Source organism: Canis lupus, chromosome 37, assembly GCF_003254725.2.
Source record: "Canis lupus dingo isolate Sandy chromosome 37, ASM325472v2, whole genome shotgun sequence".
Classification (NCBI taxonomy): domain Eukaryota; kingdom Metazoa; phylum Chordata; class Mammalia; order Carnivora; family Canidae; genus Canis; species Canis lupus.
This window is the reverse complement of record NC_064279.1, coordinates 22,527,507-22,553,368: the sequence shown is the minus strand read 5'-3', so window position 1 is coordinate 22,553,368 and position 25,862 is coordinate 22,527,507. Positions and strand designations below refer to the sequence as shown.

Genomic DNA, 25,862 nt, shown 5'->3' with positions numbered 1-25,862 from the left:
TTGTGATGATATAGAATTACTCAAATTTCCGTAAAAGAGAGGCTTCTTACTATCACTTTAAAAAATCCAAAGGATTTGTCAAAAAATGTTGTAAAAAAGAGATCTAACTATAAGAGCTCTAGCAATTATCCCTAATGTTTATTTTCAAAACCCTATCAAAGGTTTTATTTGTTTGTTTGTGAAAGAATAATAATGAAGGCATAAATTTAATCCTCAGTATTATTAACATGCAGGTATGCCACATTTTCTTGGATGTACTTGCTGGCTGGGCTCTTCCATGAAACCGGAATGGCTTTCATCACTTACGTCTGCATCAACCTTTTTTTTGGCATCAATTCCATTGTTTCCTTGTCAGTGGTGTACTTTCTTTCCAAGGAAAAGCCTAATGATCCGGTAAGGTCCATTATTAGTCTGCTAAACTTCAATAAATGTATTAAACATTTCAACATGTTCAAGGTGAAAAGATTTTTCTGTATTTCACATTATCTAATAGAAAAAAGGAATTTCATTTAATTCTATTAAATGTAGTAGAGGAGAAGCTACAGTCTTTTGAAATTCTTTTTAGGCTCCATCTGGGTTAATGCCTATGATTATATTTACCCAGTGTCAAAACTACCAACATTTGATAGGGTTTAAGTGGGGTAGTGGAGGTTAAATCAAATATATAGTATGACACTATAAAAATCACGCAACCAATTGGTCGGCTAAACTTTTTACTCATTAACCAATTGTTATTGTATGATAGTAACAAGGACAAATGGCTTAGTTCTATGACTGTGGGTTAAGACTTTTTTGAATGTTCACAGAGAACAAACCTAATTCATTCCCTTTCAATCATGTATTGGAGTCTACTTCATTGTAAGCATCACTTTCCATTCAGAGCTAACAACTATAATTAGTGGGAAGGGAAGCACTAACAGTACTAGGCAATTGAATGGGAAAGAATAGAGAGGAAATGAAGTGAACTGAGGAATACATGAGCATACTCCAGGAGGAAGAAGACAATTCATGAGTTGCAAGTGGTTGGCCCAAGTGTGAATAACATGAAAATGAGCCATTTGCTCCTCATTGAGATAGGTTGTCTCTCTTTTCATCTCATTTCACCATTTTAGTCCCTCTTCAAGTAGAGTTATCTAAGGTTCTAAAACTTGACCTTACCAACTACCTCCTCTACTCAGGCATGACCAATAACCTGCATCAGATCCCAACACCTTGGCTATTTCTGCATTCCTGGGATGTCAGGCAGGACTAGAAGTGATTCTGCTGCCAGGATTTGGCCTAATCATACATTATCTCAAGAAAAAGATAATCCTTTTCTGCTTGTATTTTAGTCATAAATCTCTACTGTTTGGTTATAGTAAATATGTGTAAATTCAACATACATGAGAAATAATTGCCAATCTAGATGAATTTCTCAAGTTTTAATATTTGTCCACATCTAATTTTACTTTTTTGTCAATTTGTTGGAAGTCTAACAACTTTGGTTTTTTTTCTCTCTCATTTCAGACTTTAGAACTTATTTCTGAAACCCTCAAGCGCATTTTCCTGATTTTTCCACAATTCTGCTTTGGCTACGGTTTGATTGAACTTTCTCAACAGCAGTCGGTCCTAGACTTCTTAAAAGCATATGGAGTGGAGTACCCGAGTGAAACCTTTGAGATGGATAAACTAGGTGCAATGTTCGTGGCTTTGGTTTCTCAGGGCACCATGTTCTTTTTCTTGCGGCTCTTAATCAATGAATGGCTAATAAAGAAACTCAGGTAAATAAAATGAAAGCATAGCATTTGACATCCATGAGAGAACCCAATTCAAAATATTTAGGAAGGGGTCCCTAGTCATCTTTCCTTTAGTAAAATGGAAATGTTGTACTCAAAAACCTTTTAAAAATTGTAGTGTATTTTTTTATTCATTTCATTCAGAAAATAGTTATCAAACCTTACCAAGTGTAAGTATTATTGTAGAATGAGAGAATAAAATTAAATAAGCTCAATTGTTAGCCTTAAAGAAATTAAAATTCAGAGTGGTACAGAGAAAATACATAAACAAAAGATGTAGTGTTTGAGTTGAGTTTAAGAGGATGGAAAGAAAGTAGAAATGGGGGAGAAGACTAAGTATAATATTAGCAGTGAGTTTGGGAGAAGGAGATTGAGTGAAAACAATCATAAATAAAAAGAAATATATATACCATTTACCCAGCTATTCCATTTCTAGGAGTTTTTCCTATAAGTATGTTCACATATTTGCAGAATTATGTATCTGTAAAGTCATCCATCATAGCAACCATTCTTAATAGCAAAAGAATGAAACAACATAAATGTCTAGCATGTGGGATCCCTGGGTGGCGCAGCGGTTTGGCACCTGCCTTTGGCCCAGGGCGCGATCCTGGAGACCCGGGATCGATTCCCACATCGGGCTCCCGGTGCATGGAGCCTGCTTCTCCCTCTGCCTGTGTCTCTGCCTCTCTCTCTCTCTCTGTGACTATCATAAATAAATAAAAAAATTAAAAAAAAAATGTCTAGCATGTAAAGATGGGTTCAATAAATTATATGATTTTTTCATAAGTGAAACACTATGCAGTCATTAGACCCATACAGTTTTATATGTAATATTTGGGGTTACTACTGATTTTTATTAAATTAAAAATGCAAGTTTCAGAACTTTGTGTAATGTATATTACCATTTGAGTTAAAAGAACTATAATTTATATATCCATATGCATAGACTGTCTCTAATTATGGGTGCCCTACTGAAGAGAACTGTATAGAATTGAAGGAAACTTACTTCTCACTATATATTCTTTAGTACCTTTTTAATACATAAGACACAGGCATCACCTATGGAAAAATAAAATATAAATTAAAAATAATGAAAAGAATGACAAAAGCAAAGATCTAGCAAAAAAAACTTGGATTGTATTTGATAAGTGAGTAATAAATACAATGTGATTAGAACATAGAATAAATGTAATAAAATAGTAGGAGCTCCAGCACATGGCTGGAAGACTATGGGCTCTATACTTAGTTAAAGAGATGATTTGGACTTTATTCAACAAACAAATAGTAGTCCAATAAGGGTTTTGACCAGAAAGCAACCTGATCAAATGGTGCTTTAGGGAATGTGATTCTGTGAAGGTCCTACAGATTAGAATGGAAGAGTCAGAGATACTGGAGCAATTTGAGATTCCTGAAGAATTTAGGTGAGAAAGAGTGAAAGCCTCTGATGATAATAGAAATAGACAGAACATGATTGATGACTGGGGTGTTACAAGGCATTTCCAGTGCTACGAGACTGACTACATGAGCAGAGTTTGGAATGGGGAAGATTCAAAGAATATATCACAGTTGGAATCTCTGGGGATATCATTAAAAGAAACAGGGACATTGGGAGGAAGACCTGAATTGATTTGTTGGGTTTTTAAATTTGGTTTGGTTCGCTTTAGTGTATGTTAGGCAAGATACTGAGGTAGTTTTGAGACTTAGTTCTCAGGACTGATAACCTTAATATATTGGCTAGATCCTTGGTAAGACATTCACAGTAAACAGAACATAGAGGAACATTCATGTCATTGATGATTAAAGAAGAAATAAAAAGGAAAGGATTTTTTTTTAAAAGATGCTCATTGATCATGGACTTCTAAGTGTTGCTTACTAATAACCTAATGACTCTGGTCTCTCTTTTAGGAAGTAACTTTCAAAACCAAACTAACTGAATTATTACAATAGATCTGAAAGCATTTAAGGCATGGAAAGCAGAAGCTGTTTTCCAAATACTATATTGAATATGGTGAAGGGCATTCGTACTAATTTTTAACTTATTTAAGTAGCATCATACATAACAAATTTAAAACAAACCTAGTGTGTGATTGCACACTTTTGGTGAATTGAGAACCCATTAAAACATGTGAAAATTGAGTGGTACCAATTCATAATTACTGATGCAAAATCACTGGGCCCATATTTTAGACTCTTCTTCAGAAAATTTAATTCTTCGCCTGTAATGGAGACAATAGATGAAGATGAAGATGTGAGGGCTGAGAGACTCAGAGTGGAGAATGGTGCAGGTGAATTTGACCTGGTCCAGCTCCATCGGCTCACAAAAACCTATCAGCTGATCCACAAAAAGATTATCGCTGTAAACAACATCAGCATCGGGATACCCGCTGGGGAGGTGAGGAGCACTGCTTCGTTGTCAACAGTCCTTTATATTGGCATGCTAAGTGATAAAAATCTTTATCTTTTCCTATATTTTTTCTAGAAATATGGATGTCAACTCCTTAATATCTTGATGTATGCTGTATTTAAAATTTATACACATCCATGTGTTATATACCCTCTAAATCTTCCCTCTCAACAGAGAGGACTTACCACACCCCCAGTCCTGAGCCCCTTGCCAAGCTGTTGTCCTCGCTGGGGTGGACTTCTGGTCAAGATGCCTGTGCAGGGTGCTCTCTTCAACTTTTAGTTTTCAGCCATCTGTGAAAGACAGCATAAAGAGACCAGTGGTCAGAAGTGAGGTCCTAGAACTACCTGTAGTTATTCTTGTTGTTTTTTTGGAAGAAATATTGGGGCAGCTGGGTGACTCAGTTAAGCATCTGACTCTTGATTTCAGCTCAGGTCATAATCTCAGGGTCTTGGGATCAAGCCCCGAGCTGGACTCGGTGCTCTGTGTGGAGTCTGCTTTAGCTTCTCCCTCTTCCTTTCCCCCTTCCCCCACTCATGTGTGCACTCAAGCACTCTGTCTAATAAATAAATCTTTAAAACAAAAAAAGAAGAAATATTAAGGCAGCGTTGAAAGGTGAAAGAGAATGTGAGCATTTCCCTTAGTTGTGGTTTTTTTTTTTTTTTTAAGATTTATTTATTCATAGAGACACAGAAAGAGAGAGAGAGAGAGGCAGAGGGAGAAGCAGGCTCCATGCAGGGAGCCCGACCTGGTACTTCATCCTGGGTCTCCAGGATCACGCCCTGGACTGAAGGTGGTGCTAAACCGCTGAGCCACCCGGGCTGCTCAGCATTTCCCTTAGTTTTGGGAGCAGAGCTGCAAACCAAACGCATCAAATCTATTCAACAGCATAAAGAAATTATTCCTTCAGCGGCTTATCCAGTAAAGTTGTGATTTTTGTGTAAATAATGTGAAATCTATAAATATAATTACTTTGTCAAGTTAGCATATCTTGTGGGATGTTTTATCATGTCACAGAGATAATATAAGATAATATGTAAAATAAGTCCTATGTATACATACAAATGTTCAGATGGTTAAAGGAAAAAAAGATATGTAAGTAACCATTTGTTTTAAAAGAGAAAGTTTTATCAAACATCAACGGAATACTACAGTATCTATGAATAATTCCAATGATTTATTTTTCTTTGTAATTTATTTCACCCAGAGAGAAAAGGAATAGGACATAATAGTAACATGTCTTTGGTTTGGATTAAGATTTATATCTTTTTTTTTTTTTTTTTTTTTTTTTTTTGCTCTCCCAAACCAGTGCTTTGGCCTTCTTGGGGTGAATGGAGCAGGAAAGACAACTATCTTCAAGATGCTGACAGGAGACATAATTCCTTCAAGTGGAAATATTCTGATAAGAAATAAAACTGGGTATGAAGGGATCCCTGGGTGGCGCAGCGGTTTGGCGCCTGCCTTTGGCCCAGGGCGCGATCCTGGAGACCCGGGATCGAATCCCACGTCGGGCTCCCGGTGCATGGAGCCTGCTTCTCCCTCTGCCTGTGTCTCTGCCTCTCTCTCTCTCTCTCTGTGACTATCATAAATAAATTAAAAAAAATTGAAAAAAAAAAAAACTGGGTATGAAAAACCATGGCTTCAACTTACCGAGCACAACATAATTACATGAAAAAAATTAAAATGAAGCCTCTTTTATTTTGTAGTTATATTATTAAATCCTTAGAGAAAAAATAGCTATTCCAGATCAAGTGTGAATTTTTAAACCTTTCAGTGTGATGTGGGATATGCTGGGATATTTTACCTCTTTTTAGTAGAATCACCAATCACCATGACCAAAATAGAGCTGTTTTCCCAACATTTGGGGACTAGAAGGGACATACCTTTTGAAATGCATCTGTGTCTTTGCTTTTTTTCAATTCAGATCTCTGGGTCACGTTGACTCACACAGCTCATTGGTTGGATACTGCCCTCAGGAAGATGCCTTAGATGACCTGGTGTCCGTAGAAGAACACCTGTATTTCTATGCCAGGATACATGGAATTCCAGAAAAAGATATTAAAGAAGTGAGTAGAAGTGTGAAAACTAGTTCATTTGAAAACCATTACTGTCACCGCCACCGCCCACCCACCCCCTATGCTCACAACTAAGTTGAAATCTGGAAAACTATGGCATTTCCTTCCTGTCAGTGAGCACTGAGGCAGTCTTACCTTAATTGTGAAGATCAGCTATACACCTCTGAACTCAGCTGCAGAAGCTCCTGGACCTGTGTTTGCTTAGTTACCTTTTAAGAACTATCCAATAAAAGATCCTTAGGCTCTGGGCTAAGCATTGGTTGGTGAGGTCTGTACATCCTCTAGTGTTTAGATAAGTTTCGAAACATGGAATTCCCTGCAAACTGCCCACATAAAATCAAATAGCTTCCAGTTTGGTTTTTTTAATGTGGTTTTGGACTTCACTGCAATAATTTGCCTTTTTAATGGAATGGCTAACCCTTCTGGCAGGTTCCTCTATTTGTGCAATCCTGAGGACCTGTTGAAATCTTCCTAGGATTCCACTATTTGCCAGAGCTGTTTACAGAAATAGTCTCAAGAACCCATGATTCCTAAGTTAATGTGCTGAAATTTTGATACTGGGTCAGTTTTAAATAGATATAAAGCCTTTGTGACAATTTGCTCCCTCCATAAGAAGAAAGATGAAACAGGACGATCCATGAGAAACCTGCCTTATGAAGGGTCAAATTCTCTTTCAGCTCTTTTAAGTTGTATAAAGAAATCCTGCAGAAAGTGCAGCCCACAATTGTAAACACACACACTCACATTTAGGGGAAAATCCCATCTGAAAATGAGTCTCTACAGAATTTCTTCTCCCTTTAAATGATTATTAATTTTTAGATGGACCTTTAAAAGTAAAAGTAAAATATGTTGGGTATAGTGTTTGATTTGTTTTCAGGTATGTGTTTCTTCACTATAGAACTTTCACAATTCTTTTTTCCATGTAATGCTGTTAGAATTTTGGCAGGGGAAGATCACAACCTAACTCCTGTTTTCCACCCACAGACTGTTCATAAACTCCTTAGGAGACTTCACCTGATGCCCTACAAGGACAGAGCTACCTCGCTGTGCAGTTATGGCACAAAAAGAAAATTATCCACAGCACTGGCCTTGATAGGGAAACCTTCCATTCTACTGCTGGTAAGAGGATCATTACGGAAAAGGCGACCACATAATTAGACCCACATACCCAATAGTGTGTGTAACATTTTATTTTCATCGTTGCCATAAACCTTTACTGAAGTCTCACTATATGCTGATTATTTTGCAAAACATCTTACATATACTATCTCATTAAGGGAATTTATATTAGCAAAGAGCTATGGCTAGTCCGTTTCAGAAGAAACACTTGTCATGTGAACAGGAAGTAGCCAAAACAAATTCAGGTATTCAAATAAGTAATATTATGAAATATGGAAGAATTTGATTGTCTGTTACTGAAGAAATCTGTAGTTAGTAACTCATCAGGTGAACCAACATATTTTCCAACTTCTACTAAAACAGAAAGATATATTTTAGGGCAATGTGTTGTTCTAAAATTTCATTTCCTTGTTACTTAAAAATATGAGTTACCTAGTTTGGGGTGTGATTGACAATGTTGCCTTTCTATTTTATTTGAATTCTTTGGAGGCAAGAAATGCATTCTACATATTTTATTTTGGTTAAGAGCTGGAAAATTAATCATTTGGAAATACAAATTACCCATAGAGATGACAGGGCATCCTGCTCTTCAGGTTAAACACTGTGAAAGGGCTTATTTCTGAGAAATGAACTTGCCCTTATCTTGGAAGATCCCTTCATTCAAAGAACTCCAAACTTCAGAAGGGTTTTAATCATATGCCATACAAATTCAGCTATAAATCAGCACATTATTCCAGGGATTAAGTCATACAGAGGACCAAATCATTTAAACTGCCCAGCAGAGGGATGCCAACCTATCTTTCTATAATACCAGAAGCTTATAATGCATTACATCCCTACCAACTGACGCTTATGGTGTAATTTTATTGTCTAAGTGTCCCTTAACTTGAACAAAACAACCATGAGGCACCCCCAGGAGACAATCGATGTAAAGTACTTAAAATGTTTAAAAGTGCTATGCAAATGTTATGCAGTAATGAGATGAACTGAAATACAAGCTATGAGAGAAAGCTATCATATTTTCTGCCATATGCATTTGCCATATATGCTATCGCCTTCAAAAATAGGAGCAGTAACAAGATATCTTTTCCTGTTTCCCCAAATCAACACTCATTTCTTTAATCTCTTACTATAATAAGCCTCAGATAATCCTATGTACAACTGCAAATACATTATCTTTAATTATTTCCTCATCTTGACCTCTAATTTGTTAATTTAATTATCTCTCAGAATCTATTACTGCTTGTTTAGATTATCTATTTTTGCATTTTGAATTTATGTCTGTATAATTTTTCAAAACATTTACTTTAAAATATAATTTATATTTTGTACATGGCAATCTTATTTTTATTTCTCCAAAGAAGATTACATTTCAATTAATACCATAGAATTTAAAATACACCTCAAATACTAACTGAAAAGTCAAATTATGTTCTCTGCGTGTCACATGTGCATATCACTCATAGCCACAATTCTACTATCAGGAGCAAGGTAGCAATCTTGCTGATGCAGCTTCAGATATATATGTGACAATGTAGTATTAAATGCAGAAACTCCACTTTGTCAGTAATTGAAGCAGATTTTTTTTCCAAAGAAATATGAGACCAGTGTAAAGTAACAGGGTGTCAACTTCACTGAGACACTTTTTAAAACAGATTGACAATTTTAAATGATTAATTTTGAGCTTTTTGACAGCAGCAGAAAGAAGCCTATTAAGTATAAAACAAGTTCGTCACAGGACTTTGCAAAGTAATTTCTGTTCTAGGCAAGTGAGACGCAGTGATTCATGTAAAGAACCTCATCAAAAATTTAATTAATTTGATAAATTTTTCTTGTAACTTTCTATTAAGGATGAGCCGAGCTCTGGGATGGATCCTAAGTCGAAACGGCACCTCTGGAAGATCATTTCAGAAGAAGTGCAGAATAAATGTTCAGTCATCCTCACATCTCACAGGTAAACTGCGTGTGGCAACTTTAAAGCCATTGACAGGATTTTAGGAGGAGAGAGGGGAAGAGGTAATCCTACATATTATGTATTGATAATGAATCCACAATTGGATTAAAGTATTTTATGTTTGCATCAGAGGAGGAAGTCAGGCAGGTTTCGTGTGAGAATCCAGCTCCTGTGGTGGGTAGGATAGGGCCTAAGCAATCTTTCTAAAAACAAATTTCTCTTAGGGCCCCTGGGTGGCTAAGCCTGTTAAGCGTCCAACTCTTGATTTCGGCTCAGGTCACGATCTCATGGGTCTTGAGATCAAGCCGCACATGGGGCTTTGCGCTCCATGCAGAGGTCCACCACTGGATTCTCTCCCCTTGCCCCTCTCCCACTTGTGTGTGTGCACGTGCATGTGCTCTCTCTCTCTCTCTCTAAAATAAATGAATAAATCTTTAAAAAGAAATTTTTTTAAAAAGTAAAAACAAATTTCTCTTAAATGAAAAGGGACTTGTGACTTTCTCAATTTAACTAAGAATCCCTGTTGCCTATTGCATAAAATTCATTATCCTCCACCTTAGTATGAAAGGCCTTTTATTGTCTGGCCTTATCTAAATTTCCAGTCTTTTTTTTTTTTTTTACCATGACAACCCCACCTACCAGTCCATCTGAATGACTAGTGGTTGCACATACATTCACTGCCCTTCCCTATCACCACACCCTCTCTCTGCCTGTGCTTTCTACCTGAAATGGTCTTTTCACAAAATCTAAGTTTTAATCTCCAAGCCTCCTCTATGAATAGACCCTTCCAATCAATTCAGTAAAAAGGCTACTGAAGCATCTTATCTGTGCCTTCCTTACAAGGTAAGCCTGTATTAAAGTCATCCCTTCACTGCAATTACCATATAATAGAAAAAATTCTAGATTTATTTATAATTAAGAGACTTGTTCATATCCTAGCTTTGCCTGGCACACTACATGTTCTGAAGCCAATCTTTAATTTCCATTCACTTTTGTACAAAGTGGAGAGGATCTCTACTAGTTGTCATAGTTCTTGAAATGAGAGATTATATAATCAAGTACAGGTTAACTACTTATAAATAACAAAGCATAAAAGCCAACTGAATATGGAGTATGAAGCATCATGAAAAAAGCTCAAGATTATTTTGGAAACATTTCTCAGGGAATGTAGGTCTTAAGCCTAAGCTTGAAAGAGGTTGAAAGAAATACTGTGCTTGATGAGAGGGCATTCCAGGTGAGAGAGAGGGCTTCAAGCTGGAGAATAAAGAGTAATAAACCCTATGTGAAGACATTTCATTTATATTTTAAAATATATTTTTTGTGTCCTTCAAGGGAAAAGACATTTTAAGGAACTAAAATAGTATTTCTAAGGTGCCATAATGAAACATTTAAGCTTATGCTTATGAGCACTTTTGTGTGCTCAGAATGCTGATGTGATTCTGTCTTTCAGCATGGAAGAATGTGAGGCTCTCTGTACCAGGTTGGCCATTATGGTAAATGGAAGATTCCAATGTATTGGATCTTTGCAGCATATAAAAAGCAGGTAAGGTGGGTGCCCGGGTCGCATAGTTGGCTAAGCAGTTGAGTCTTGGTTTTGGCTCAGGCTGTGATCTTAAGGTTGAGAATGAGCCCCACATTGGGCTCTGCACTCAGCGGGGTGTCTGCTTGAGATTCTCTCTTCCTCTCCCTCTGCCTCTCCCCACCATGCTCGCTCTCTCTCTCTCTTTCTCTCAAATAGATAAATCTTTAAAAAAAATAAAACAGGTGAACAATTGTATTGTTTAACATATGATGTTGGGAAGTCAATCTAAAAGTACCGTACTTACCTTAGAGGATTACTCAACAAATTGTCCTATAATGAGAAGTAAAACTGGAAAGAAAAAGTTGATAATCGATTTACCTTAAATTATCTTACTAAAAGATCTTTTTTTTTTTCTTACTAAAAGATCTTAAAAGAAAATCTACAACACAAATACTCTCGGAAAGTAGTTTTCAAGAATTTACTCGATAACAAATTAGACCTTGACAAGTACATGAAAGCATAGATTTTTATCTAGCGTGTTCATTTGCCATTTGCACAGGCTTTCAGCAAGCTATTTAACATTTTTACTGCGTTCAAAGCCTTTTAATCAAGAATACTTTGGGGAAATGTACATAAATATCATATTATCAAATTAAAATTAAATTAATATTTATATTTGCCAGAGTGCATATGCACTTACACATATCTATATTAATCTCCAAACTTGAGGACATTACTTTATACCTTAATCTGTACAACCTGGTTTTCTTGTAAAATGGTATTAAACAAGATAATTAAGGTAGAAGGAGGAAAGGGACATTATACATTGTTCTCAGAGAGTCTGTTGTGACTTGCTTACAAACTCTATTCTTGGGCATACAGCTAGCATATTGATTTCTTATTCATTTTTAAAATCCTAGTGACTTTAATCTTCACTTTGGACACCAAAACTCCAATGACTTGCCTTTTAAGACCTTGTTTGTTTTAAATTAGAAAGTATTTAACCCCAGATATTGACATCAATTGCCAATTGATTGATATCAATGAAAGCCAAGTTATGTTTTCTTTCTAATGCAGCTTTTGTCCAAGGAGTGTGACTTTGTACAGTGGTAGAACTAAATAAAAAATCATGGCAGGGCACTATTTCCAGTTGCAACATACCTTGAACTTTTATGAGAAAATGGCAGTCTTTATATTAAAAAAGGGGAAATAATGGTCAGCTTGGGTCCTGTTTCATTACCTAGAATTCCAGGGGAGCTATTTCAGCAAAATAGAACTCCTATCACACTTTGTACTTTTTCTTTCTAGGTTTGGACGAGGATTTACTGTCAAGGTTCACTTGAAGAATACCAAAGTGAGCATGGATACCCTCACAAGGTTTATGCAACTGCACTTCCCAAAAACATACTTAAAAGTAAGTAGGAAATTGTCCTGCCTTTTGATCTTGATTAGTTTTGCTAGTCATAATCTAATATGGTTGTTTACCATTTTCAAGTCAAACATAGCCTTATTATTAATATATTAGTTCAAGCTACACATGATATTCTGAAACACACTTAGTAGGAACAAATAGAATCTTCAAATTAATTATATCATTTTATAGCTAGTTGAAAGTAATGTAGTCCTAGGGCACCTGGCTGGCTCAATCTTTAGAGCCTGCAACTCCTCATCTCAGGGTCATGAGTTTGAGCCCCACATTGGGGGTAGGGCTTACATTAAAATAAATACATACGTACATAACATATATACATAAATAAAATGTGATCCTTTTATATAGCTTTATTTATTTCTTCCTCACAAAGACCTTATGACCATGCTATTAGTTTTTGAGTTATATTCCCAACTAGTTTACTAGTTACATATGTTAAGGAATTAAAGGATGACAAATATTATATGACCAAAGACATTTCATCTTACAAAAAAAAAAAAAAAAATAGAGTTTGTGAATGTCAGAGCTAGAGAAGATTATCTTCTTGCTTCTCTCATTTGAAAGATATGACCACAGTAGTTTAAACAGAACTGCTTGGAAATCAAGTTCTTAATTCCCACACTAGTTGAAACATTGTTCACTTAATTTGATCTTATGTATGCATATCCACAGGATGGGCAGGCATATATATTTATATATCTCACATAGTACATACTTAAAATAAATGCATGTGACAGAAAAAGCTATCATCATAACATCTTTGATGTACAGGTAGTTTGTACAAGATGATTATAGCAAATGAATGTTTTTAAAGGAAAGCAGATGTAGGGGTACTTGAACAGCTCAGTTAGTGAAGCATCTGATTCTGTTCAAGTCATGATCTCAGGGTCCTGGGATGGAGCCCTGCATCAGGCTTCTTGCTCAAAGGGGAATGTGCTTCTCCCTCTGCCCCTCCCACTAGTCGTGTTTTCTCTCTCAAATAAATAAATTCTTTAAAAAATTAAAATAAAAGTAAAATAAAAGAAATTAGGTGTGGAATGATGGAAGGAAATGGGAAGACTTGGGCTCTGCCTGTGTGATTACCAGCAAGACATTTAAAGTCTCTGAACTTCATTTTTCTCCTTTGTAGAAAAGGAATAATGACATCTACTTCATGAGATTGGTGTGAGAAACAAATGATAAAATGTCTACAAAGCTACTTCATAAACTATAAGGCACCATATTAATGTGACATGATTATAGAGAGCAAAATAGAATGTATTTTTTAAAACAATTCTTTTATCTCTATAAAATACCTTTGTCTCTACCTCCCAAACCTTGGCTTCTCCAGGAAATAATAGCTTTTATGATTCTTATCAAAGTCCATTTTCTACCACCTAAATTAAAATCAAATTTAAAAATTAAAGGACTCTGTTTTGCACAAATCACAATAGTGCTTTTTCTTTTGGTGAGTTTCTGAGGTGAAATCTGTGTTTAGCAAAAAAAAAAAAAAAAAAAAAAGAAATGTATGTTTATTCACTGGGTGTTGAGATTACATTCACCCTGGTCTGTTACTTGTAGGACCAGGGCTATACAAAGCAAATAGAGTGATCATAAAAGTTTCATTCCTTTCTAAACATAACATTCTTGACAAGAACGTAGTTGTTTCTAGATCCCTAGAAGAGAAATAGCAAGAGCAACATTTTGGGAATAAAAATAAGATAGCCTGATGGTAGTGACAGGTGCAATGCATAACCAGGTCGATAAGAGGGGTTAGCCAGTGAGCAAAGATAGTGTGATAAGAGGAGGGGTATCCAGTAACAGAAGTTTTAAAAACCAGGTGAAAAAAAATTAAAATTAAAATTAAAAAAAAATAAAAACCAGGTGAAATACACAGTCTTCATCTGATCCATTTAGGTTGCAGGGATAGATTCTGGAGTAAGAACATATCTTGATAAAATAGTTCTCAGGAAAGATTATCCTAGCTGCTTTGTGCCAGGATATGTGAATATATACAGGTTCTAGGCCACGGAAGAGGCCGAGGCAGTCACTCAGGTATGGAGTGGTGAGAATGGAGTTAATGGTGCAAGTAGAGAGGGAAGGTTTAAATGCGAGACTCATTTTAGAAGAAAAAACAAATAGGATATAGTAACTAATTGAATATGTAGAAAATTAAGGTATTAAAGATGCTCCATGGAAGCAAAAATAGATTACTAAGTAGATGGTGATACCATAGACTAAATAAAGAAATTGGAAAGCATTTTAGGGTAAATTAAGAAACAATGTGGCATATATTTTTTTAAGATTTTATTTATTTGAGAGAGAGAAAGCAGGCACCAGTAGGCACCAGTGGGGATTGGGAGAAAGTGAGGGGCAGAGGGAGAGGGAGAAGCAGACTACCACTGAGCAGGGAGCCCCATCTGGGGCTCAATCCCAGGACTCTGAGATCGTGACCTGAGCTGAAGGCAGTCTTAACCAACTGAGCCGCCCAGATGCCCCAGATATGGCATATATTAATGAAAGTTTTCCTACACAGCACTTCTGAAATCTAGCCTCTTTAGCCAATATAAATTGAACAGTTAATCCTTAGCCTTTTAGTACAGTTCTAGCATTAAAACAACAAAATTTTCTAAATGTGATCTCTTTTAAAAAAATCTTATGTGGGATCCCTGGGTGGCGCAGCGTTTTAGCGCCTGCCTTTGGCCCAGGGCGCGATCCTGGAGACCCGGGATCGAATCCCACGTCGGGCTCCCGGTGCATGGAGCCTGCTTCTCCCTCTGCCTATGTCTCTGCCTCTCTCTCTCTCTTTCTGTGTGTCTATCATAAATAAATAAAAATTAAAAAAAAAATCTTATGTGAGCTGAGCATAATCTGACATCTGAAATACCATTTCACAATATTTTTTTTCTAGGCAAGACTATAAGGAAAATAGAATACTTGGGAATTTTCATTAGATTTTTAATTTTATTTCCTCTTTGACATTTGTAAAACTTTTCATCTCATCTTTACAGGTTGTTAGCTGCAAAACATAGCCATCCTTTACACTGTCTCATCATTGTCAACGGAATGAATTTCAGTATTTTCTTTAGCTCTTGGTCAAGTTATGTCTAGTCAACTCAATATTACCTGACATTGCAGAATAAATTTTTTCCTTTGGTTCCCACAGGATCAGCACCTCAGCATGCTAGAGTATCATGTGCCAGTCACGGCAGGAGGAGTAGCAAACATTTTTGATCTGCTGGAAACCAACAAGACTGCTTTAAATATCACAAATTTCTTAGTGAGTCAGACTACTCTGGAAGAGGTAAGCTGGTTACCATGATCCATGTGCATAATGCCACATTTAATTATTACACATTCTGGTTATTTCTTTTTAATGACATTCAATTTGTTTGTAATTGAAACAATATCTAAGCTCGCACCTGAAAAATTTAGCTGAATTTATTTCTAACAGCATTTTAGGATGTTCAAAAAAAAAATGTGAAAGGCATTAAACATTTTTTAATGGAGAAAAGATTTTTCCTTTCTATAAGACATTTATATTCATTAGGTTGTAGGAATATATAAAGAAACAAAATGTTAGTTTCACCCATAAAACAAATAGTTATTAACACTTTCCTTTCTCCTTGATAAATTTTTCTTCCCCCCCCCCCCGGTAGATTTCTTAAATAACATTATCGATTGGCTTCCAGGGTTAGCACAGGATGGGGGTTTCTAGAGAGAATTCAGTGCCAGACCTGTAGATCTGCTAGGTTCAGGCAACCAAACTAGTAAATGCAGAATTTTTTTGTTTCACTCACATCATCTGTCTTAATTATTTTATCTTCTATAACTGGAGACTTTAGAGGTCATCTGTCATCCTCTTTGCCCTATGTTAATTTTGTAGAGCTCAACCAACCCTGATGTATAGAACATTGAGTAGCATCTATCGTAAGGACGAGTCTAAATGTTAGGCCTCAAGGGCCTCTTAAGTGCTGCATTTTATGGACAATTTTTTATGAGGGTTTTAGCCAATTATGGCTTTACTGACCCAGAAATGTTAGCCTTTGACTTAAAATCAACTACCAGGACCCCTGTCTGACACAAAAGTAGAATCTCAGTTTCTGGAGGAATCTATGACCAAGTCCTAAAGGTCTGCCTGTTAAATAATTGGCTTACTGAACATAATGTGGGCTCTTGATACAAATTTTATTTTAGTACATTAACTCTTGAAACTAGTGAAATTTGTCTCAGCATCATTATATAAACATTTGATAATGGCTTGGATTCCTGGATTATACTTGATAGAAATATTAATGTAAATCTTATAAATGCAAATATGTGGTTATAGATATTTAATTATAGCTTTAGATTGATATTATGATTATAGTTCTAGATATAGATTTTATTTTCAAACCTGTTAATTTTCTTAAAAACTTTATTTAATTTTGAGAGAGAAAGAGTGTGAGTAGGGGGAGAGGCCGAAGGAGAGGGGCAAGCTGACTCTATGCCAAGCGCAGAGCCTAGCATGGGGCTCCATCCTACAGCCCTGACAACCGAGCTGAAATCATAAGTGGGACACTTAACTGACTGAGCCATCCAGGCATCCCCTGCCCCAGTTAAATTTGAATATATAAGAGGAATACTAGTGAAAATGTATGTTTCTGTGTGGTCATGTCCCTATAATATCTACTTTACTTCTCTTTTTTCTCTTTCACTGTGTGTGTGTGTGAATTAACCCTATTTCTTCCTTTGGCTTACCAAGCACTAATGGCTTTATTTCCCTTAAAAAATAGGTTTTCATCAACTTTGCCAAAGATCAAAAGTCCTATGAAACTGCTGATACCAGTAGCCAAGGTTCCACCATAAGCGTTGATTCACAGGATGACCGGATGGAATCTTAGTATTATCTCTATCAAAGTCAAGCACAGCAAATGGTCAATGGCTTCCTTTTAAGGAAGAGCCACAGAAGATATCACTTCCTCAAGCTATCTTAATTTTAAAGTATTATACTGTATGGAAGGTACAATTGTGTGAGACTAACAAGTAACTAACTAACTATAAGTGGAAAGTTTTTTTTTTCTAAACTCGGTGAATGTTGTTGCTACTGAAATGAATTTTGGTAAACTGAATACTCCGAGCGTGCTAACGTATATGCTGGTCACAATGCACTTAAAGATAAATGTCTTAATTTATTACTTTTAATAAAAAGACAACTTAAAAGGCATAGTTATTAGTAGCTGAAAAGTAAGAGTGGAGAAGAAAAGTAAGATAGTTTGGGGTAGATAGAATTGGGAAAACAAAATAATTTATTTCCAGAAAACAACAGAATGAGCATCATCATTGGATATAGATTAGCAATGGCAGTAAGCAGTGGGCTCGATGTCTGCAATATATGTGGTGTGTCATTTTCAGTACCTATAAATATGTGGGGTATACTGAATGCCAAAAAAGTGCCTTTCCACAAGAATGCAATAAGAGGGCAGTTTACCCTGGTGGTAAACAGAATTTAGATTTATTCCTGCCAGGCCTTAACACGTAGTAAGGCACTGAGCAGAGTAAGAAGCTGTTTGTTCTTCAGAGGAAATGGGTGTATCAGCTGAACAGATAGAAATCCTAAAAACTGATGGAAAAATCATGTGCTGCTGGCAGGCAACTTTTTTTTTTTTTTTTTTAATCTCTTACAGAAACCCTCATATTGTGGGCCTCTCTGCAGGAAACATTCCTGTGGAGAGAAAATGAATATGGAGATAAATTTCAGCTAATCACCCTGCTGACCCAGAATCATGCATATGACTATAGGATAGACTTCATAATGATATGGCCCTCGGGGAAGGTGCTTTTATGTAATTGTGTGTGTGTGTGTGTGTGTGTGTGTACATATTTGCCAGCTTTGGCACAATTGTATTGGTTTCAAAAACCAATAAACTCAAAGTTTAGAAAAAATAATTCATGAAGTCTTTTCATTTGTCAGAGAAGATTCAGGAACCTAAAAACTGGAGTCATGTGACCTACAAGGTTCCAGTGATCAGGTCCCTGCTCACCTCTCCACCTTCATCCCTTTCTTTCTCTTCTTCCTCTTTAGGGTATAGTCATGCTGGTTCTTTTCAGTTTTCCCAGTGCACCAAACCCCTCGCATCTCCAGACCTACTACTTGAAATGTTCTTCCTTCCTCTTTGTCAGGAGACTATGCTAACAGTCTTCAGAAATGTTACTCTTTCTCACAGAAGCCTTCCTTTTTTACCTCCTCAGTTTAAGCCCAATCCCTCTGTTTTAATACCATACTTTATTGTACCGTCTACTTTTCTGTCAGAGCATGCATCCTAATTTGTAATCTATCCAGACTAAAAATACACATCTTAACAGATGGCAACAGAACAACTCTTAGTATAGAAAAAGCCTGTATTGAGTATAATATGTAGATAAGGTTTTCAGAGTAGAAGTTGTAACTCTGAGAGCATGAATGTCTTCGGGAGCCCAAAGACAAAAAAAGGTGGTCAGGCTTCATGAAAGAATAAAAGGATTTATCATTCATTGTGTTTGTTATTGTGATGATGGTGGTTGGTTGGTTGGTTGCCTTCTCATTTCTGAGTAGTGGTAGGAATGAAAGCAAAAGGCAAGGAGAGAAGTGGAGAAGGAGAAAGCAGGGAAGACTGAGTATTAAAGAGATGAAAGCCCAGGGAGAAGGCGGAGTGGTTGAGCGGACTTTGAAAACCATGGATTTCCAAATACATTTTCACATTCATTCACTGTGCAACCATGCTATGGACTGTCCTCATGACTTCTAGAAATCTGCATTAAAGTCAACCACACGGGATCTCTGGGTGGCGCAGCGGTTTGGCGCCTGCCTTTGGCCCAGAGTGCGATCCTGGAGACCCGGGATCGAATCCCACATCGGGCCCCCGGTGCATGGAGCCTGCTTCTCCCTCTGCCTGTGTCTCTGCCTCTCTCTCTCTCTCTCTGTGACTATCATGAATAAATAAATAAAAATCTTTAAAAAAAATAAAAATAAAAATAAAAATAAAAATAAAAAATAAAGTCAACCACACTTACAAATGAGTGGTAAAAATTAAGGAAGGGGTGAGTTGATGTCTTATTTAAAAGAGGTGAAGAACAGAATATAACAATATATCAAAAAAAAAAATCATTCACCACAATCAAGTGGGATTTATTCCTGAGATGCAAGACTGGTTTAATATTCACAAATCAACAACATGATACATCATATCAATAAGAGAAAGGATAAAAACCAAATGTCATTTCAATAGACTAAGAAAAAGCATTTGACAAAGTACAACATCCCTTCATGATATAAGTTCTCAAGAGGGTAGGTTTAGAGGCAGTATACTTCAACATAATAAAAGCTACATATGAAAAACTAACAGCGAGCATCATACTCAGTGGAGAAAAACTGTTCCCCCTAAGGTCAGGAACGAGTCAAGGATGTCCACTCTCACCACTTTTATTCAACGTAATACTGGAAGTCCTTGCCACAGCAATCAGACAACAAAAAGAAATAAAAGGCATCCAAATTGGTAAGAAAGAAGGGCAACTTTCACTATTTGCAGACAACATGATACTATAGATATAAAACCTGAAAGACTCCACCAAAAAACTGCCAGAACTGATAAATGAATCCAGTGAAGTCATAGGATACAAAATAAAAATGCAGAAAACAGGCAGCCCCGGTGGCCCAGCGATTTAGTGCCACCTTCAGTCCAGGGTGTGATCCTGGAGACCCAGGATCAAGTCCCATGTCAGGTTCCCTGCATGGAGCCTGCTTCCCCCTCTGTGTCTCTGCCTCTCTCTCTCTGTGTGTCTGTCATAAATAAATAAATAAAATCTTTTTTTAAAAAAGAGAAATCTGTTGCGTTTCAATACACTAATAATGAAGCAGCATTAAAAGAAGACAATCCGGGATCCCTGGGTGGCACAGCGGTTTGGCGCCTGCCTTTGGCCCAGGGCGCGATCCTGGAGACCCGGGATCGAATCCCACGTCGGGCTCCCGGTGCATGGAGCCTGCTTCTCCCTCTGCCTGTGTCTCTGCGCCTCTCTCTCTCTCTCTCTGTGACTATCATAAATAAATAAAAATTAAAAAAAAAAAAAAAGAAGACAATCCCGTTTACACTTACACAAAAAATAGTAAGATACCTAGGAATAAACCTAACCAAAGAGTTAAAGACATGTACTCTGAAAACTATAAAATACTAATAAAAGAAAATGAAGATGACACAAACAAATGAAAAGACATTCCATGCTCATGGATTAGAACAAATATTGTTAAAATGTCTGTGCTACCTAAAGCAATCTACATATTCAGTGCAATCCCTATCAAAATGCCATCAGCACTTTTCATAAAACTAGAACAAACAATCCTAAAATTTAAATGGAACCACTAAAGACTCTGAATAGCCAAAGCAATTTTGTTTTTTTTTTTTTTTGTTTTTTGTTTTTTTTTTTTTGCCAAAGCAATTTTGAAAAAGAAAAGTGAAGCTGGAGATATCATAACTTCAGACTTCAAGTTATATTACAAAGCTGTAGTGATCAAAACAGTCACAAAAACAAACAAAAATGTGGTCTTTCACAAAAATAGATCAATAGAACAGAATAGAAAACCCAGAAATAAACCCACAGTTACATGATCAGTTAATCTTCAACAGAAGATATATCCAATGGAAAAAGGATAGTATTGGTAAATAAATGGTATTGGAAAAACTGGTCAGCTACATGCAAAAGAATGAAACTGGACCACTTTGTTACACCATACACACACAAAAAAAAAAACTCAAAATGGATTAAAGACCTAAATGTGAGACCTGAAACCATAAAAACCTAAAAGAGAGCAGAGGCAGTAATGTCTCTGGCATTGGACACAGCAACATTTTTCTAAATATGTCTCCTGAGATGAAACAAAAGCAAAAGTAAACTATTGGGACTATATCAAAATAAAAAGCTTCTACACAGCAAAGGAAACAGTCAACAAAATTAAGTACAGCCTACTAAATGAGCAAAGATATTTGCAAATGATGTATCCAATAAACGGTCAGTATTCAAAATATATAAAGAACTTCTACAACTGAACACCCAAAAACAAATAATCCAATTTAAAAATGGACAGAAGGGATCCCTGGGTGGCGCAGCGGTTTGGCGCCTGCCTTTGGCCCAGGGCACGATCCTGGAGACCCGGGATCGAATCCCACGTCGGGCTCCCAGTGCATGGAGCCTGCTTCTCCCTCTGCCTATGTCTCTGCCTCTCTCTCTCGTCTCTGTGTGTGTGTGACTATCATAAATAAATAAAAATTTAAAAAAATAAAAAATAAAAAATAAAAATGGACAGAAGAGATGAACAGACATTTCTCCAAAGAAGACATCCAGATGGCCTACAGACACATGAAAAGATGCTCAACCTCACAGATCATCAGGGAAATGCACATCAGAACCACAATGAGCTAACACCTCACACAGGTTGGAATGTTTAAAATCAAATGCTTAAGAAACAAGAGTTGACAGAGATGTAGAGAAAAAGGAACCCTTTTGCACTGTTGGTGGCAATGCAAACTGGTGGAGCCACAGTGGAAAACAGTATGGAGGCTCCTCAAAATGTTAAAAAAACAGAACTACCATACAACCCAATGAACATACTGGGTATTTACCAAAAAAAAAACTCCACAAAAATACTAAATCAAAGGGACACATGCACTCCTATGTTTATAGTAGCATTATTTAAAATAGCTAAATTATGGAAGTAGCCCAAGGGACCATCAATAGATGAATAAAGAAGTTGTGATATATATGTGCAATGGAATATTATTCAGCCATAAAATGAATGAAATCTTGCCTTTTGCAACAACACAGATAGATCTAGGGAGTATGAACCTAAGCAAAAAAAAGTCAAAGAAAGACAAATACCATATGATTTCAATCATACATAGATTTTAAGAAACAAACGACCAAAGAAAAGAAGAGCAAAACAAACCAAAAAATAGAATCTTAACTATAGAGAACAAACTGCTGGTTACCAGAGGGGAGGGTTTGGGGAGGGTTAGGTGATGGGGATTAAGGAGAGCACTTGTGATGAGCACCGGTGATGATGGAAGTGTTGAATTGCTGTATTGTATACCCGAAACTAATATAATCCTGCATGTTAACTGTATTGTAATTAATTAAAAAAAAAAAAAAAAAAAGAAAAGTGCAACAGTGACTGCTTCACCATAGAGAAGCCTAAAGGCAGAGAAGACCCTGAAATAGAAGCCTGGATATGCAGAATGGAGCTTTTGACCCCACAGAGTGGATCTGGGGGGGTCCCAGCCAATCTCATCTACCCTTCCATAGGCAGGGAAGCCCAAGCTGGCCTCTATACTGTAGTCATTGCATTTTTATTTAAATGTTCATTCAGTATTTCTCTCCTTCACTAGACATGAAGCTCTGTGAAGACAGAAAATCTATTTTAATCTTCCTAATTTTCCCACCTACACACATACAATGAGTATTTGTGGCACTCAACAAATATTTGTTGGTTAAATAAATGAAGGAGAAACAAAAGAGCTGGCATGGTTGATATGAAAAACAAGCATCCTTTTTCAGTATAAATCTCTGAAATGCAGTGAAGTTTCCCAAGGGCTAGTTTATTCATGGAGAAGAAAAAGGAAATATGATGCTTTATTCCATATTAGATATTACAGTGAATCCACTAGTGTGGGAGGATTTTGGTATCTTCCTGGAAATCAGAATTCTAATGCTTTGCTTTTATACATCTCGTCTATTATTTCTTCTTTGTCCTTTTGTCTGAAAGGATGTGCTGCACAGGAGTTTCATGACATTTTTACATAGAAGTAAGGAACATGCATAAAAAACTGTTAGGACTCACATCCCTTCAGATTTCTCTGCAATAGAGAAAATGTTTTGAGAATTTCCAGTTTTCGGAGGACTGTCTCGGAGGACACGAACAGAATCTGCTTTTTTTTTTTTTTTTATGAGTTATGTGAATTACTTCTGAGGATTGTGGCAATCTTCAGTTCACCTATAAAACCTGATTCTTATTAAAACATTTGGTGCAAAATCAGAAGAATAGAAAAATGATATGTACGACTACTTTCTCCAACCATGCTCTCTGCCTGAATGATGGGTCCATTCTCCTTGGAGATCATCCCGGTACTTGAACAGCAGGTGCCCTCCTGGGCGAGGGTGGGGGTGACAAGGTTTGCATTCTCCTACCCCTTCGGGACCTGGGAGCCTGCTTGCTTCATTACTGTAAGCTTCTCAATGAACTTTTTAAATATAATAACAAGCTAAAAGTGAATGATTTCCTTTGACATCATTTGATACAAAATCAATCCTGTTGCTTATAAACCCAGACTAATTTTCCATAATCTGTAAAATGAAATGCAGACGCTTTAACCAGTCCTCAAAGTATTCCATCATCCAGCTCCCAGTGCTTCCACTTCTCTTCTCCATGTAGTATCTGCTCCAATGTCAGTGCATTTCTTGCTATTTTCTAATATGTTAGACCTTTTTTCAATTCTATGGCACTTTGCTCACACTACTTTCTTCTTGAAAGACCTCTTCCCTGTCCCCACTTAGCTTTTATCTAGAAACTTCTCTTCATCTTAGTTACCACTCTTCTCTTGTGTTTTCTTTTTAAGGTAACCTGCCCGGAAAGCCACAGGCAGAGTTAATTGTCCTATCCTCTGCTACAAAAGCATTTTGTGCAGGGCTCTGCAGGAAGCAATCCCTGTGCTGCCTTCCTCTTCCCACTACACTCTAAGAACTACTCCTTTCCTTCATCCTTGTATGGCCCACGTCCAGCACAATATTCACATACTGTTGCTCAATAAATCTCTGAAATACCAAAGAAGTCCATGTCAACTCAGAAATATTTTCATAATTTTTATTCTAATTTTTTTTTGCACTGATGTTTGTTCTTAATCTTAGAAGAGTAGGGGGATCCCCGGGTGGCTCAGAGGTTTAATGCCTGCCTTTGGCCCAGGGTGTGATCCTGGAGCCCCGGGATCGAGTCCCATGTCGGGCTCCTGGCATGGAGCCTGCTTCTCCCTCTCTCTCTCTCTATCATAAATAAATAAATCTTTAAAATATATATATTGAAAAAATCTTAGAAGAGTAGCCATGAAAATTTAAAGTTAACTCCTGGGGATAATATGCAGATGACCAGCATTTTAAAAGCAAAATGTTGATCCTGCATACAGCATATCTCATTAAAATGCCAGGCGCTGGACGTACTATTATTTTACTAACAGTATTGCCTAATACAGTATTTGCCCGGCGATATTAAAATAAAAACACTGTTTAAAATCAAATACTTTGGGCAGCCCCGGTGGCTCGGCAATTTGGCACCGCCTTCAGTCCAGGATGTGAATTTGGAGACCTGGGATCGAGTCCCGCGTCGGGCTCATTGCGTGGAGCCTGCTTCTCCCTCTGCCTCTCTCTCTCTCTCTCTGTGTCTATCATGGATAAATAAATAAAATGTTTTTTAAAATAAAAATAAATAAATCAAATCCTTTCACCTAGATAACGTGATGCTTAATCACCCACATTGCAAAATGGAAAAACAAAGCTAAGTTAATATAGTTAAAATAAAAGCAGCTATCAAAATTATTATGTATGAAACACTAGGTCAAGTGTGCCATATTTATTATATGCTTATTTAATTCTGACGGCATACTTTCAACTTACTAGCCCCTTTCTATTGACAAGGACACCGGAGATTGGGAAAAGGTCATTATCTATCTCAGAATCATACAGCAACAAAGTAAGCTTGACTCCAGGGACTATATTCTGACACAGACCAATACATACATATATACAGACAGATAGAAAGAAAAAAGAGAAAAGAAAAAAAAAAAGAAAAGAAAGATTGAATATGCTTAGATACATAAGTTCACCAATAATTTAAGGGTATGCTATATTTATGTCTGTGTTGACCTGGTAAGTGAACTGGCCATGGTGGCCCTAATCACTGCCCCCTTGCCTACTGCAACACAGATCTCTGGCGAGGATGAGAAGACGTCCCTGATGATCCTCTTTCCCCTAAGAACCCTCCAGAAAAACCCCAGTCTTCAATTCTGCCTATTCTGAAATTTCTCACAAAGAAATCCAACCATGTCAGCTAGACATACAGATATTTATTAATCATTTACATTTATTTTAACTTTAAAATTTTTCCTTGGGGGGTCCCTGGGTGGCGCAGCGGTTTAGCGCCTGCCTTTGGCCCAGGGCGCGATCCTGGAGACCCGGGATCGAATCCCATGTCGGGCTCCTGGTGCATGGAGCCTGCTTCTCCCTCTGCCTATGTCTCTGCCTCTCTCTCTCTCTCTCTCTCTCTCTCACTGTGTGCCTATCATAAATAAATAAAAATAAATATTGAAGATACCTTTAAAAAATAAATTAAATAAATAAATAAATAAATAAATAATAAAATTTTTCGTTGGTACTTGGATTTTGCTGTTGTTTTCAATATAGCAGATAATTTGGCTATTTATTTCACCCATCTTATATCTGCTTTTCATTTTTATGTTTTACTATTCCATTCAAAAGGAAACAGATCTCCCAGTGTAAGGAAGCCAGCATTATGAAATGGCACTTGCCCTAAACAAGTTATGTCCAAAGTGG

At 36.8% G+C, this 25,862-nt stretch overlaps 1 protein-coding gene across 2 annotated transcripts in view; it reads left to right on the top strand.

The window, feature by feature from the left end:
• The window catches only part of ABCA12 (ATP binding cassette subfamily A member 12), a 169,760-nt gene extending 151,575 nt beyond the window's left edge, over window positions 1–18,185 (top strand). Inside the window, exons 43-53 of one of the 2 annotated variants that reach the window (XM_025441906.3) lie at window positions 234–393; window positions 1,507–1,760; window positions 3,963–4,167; window positions 5,489–5,598; window positions 6,104–6,245; window positions 7,239–7,373; window positions 9,224–9,327; window positions 10,778–10,870; window positions 12,158–12,263; window positions 15,424–15,561; window positions 17,033–18,185. In XM_025441906.3, coding sequence (XP_025297691.1) covers window positions 234–393; window positions 1,507–1,760; window positions 3,963–4,167; window positions 5,489–5,598; window positions 6,104–6,245; window positions 7,239–7,373; window positions 9,224–9,327; window positions 10,778–10,870; window positions 12,158–12,263; window positions 15,424–15,561; window positions 17,033–17,140 — 1,555 coding nt within the window. In that variant the 3' untranslated portion in view covers window positions 17,141–18,185. Of the gene's footprint in view, window positions 1–233; window positions 394–1,506; window positions 1,761–3,962; window positions 4,168–5,488; window positions 5,599–6,103; window positions 6,246–7,238; window positions 7,374–9,223; window positions 9,328–10,777; window positions 10,871–12,157; window positions 12,264–15,423; window positions 15,562–17,032 lie in introns of those variants that run through there. The other variant, XR_004812608.2, reaches the window with a different exon arrangement.
• Window positions 18,186–25,862: the final 7,677 nt, after the last annotated feature.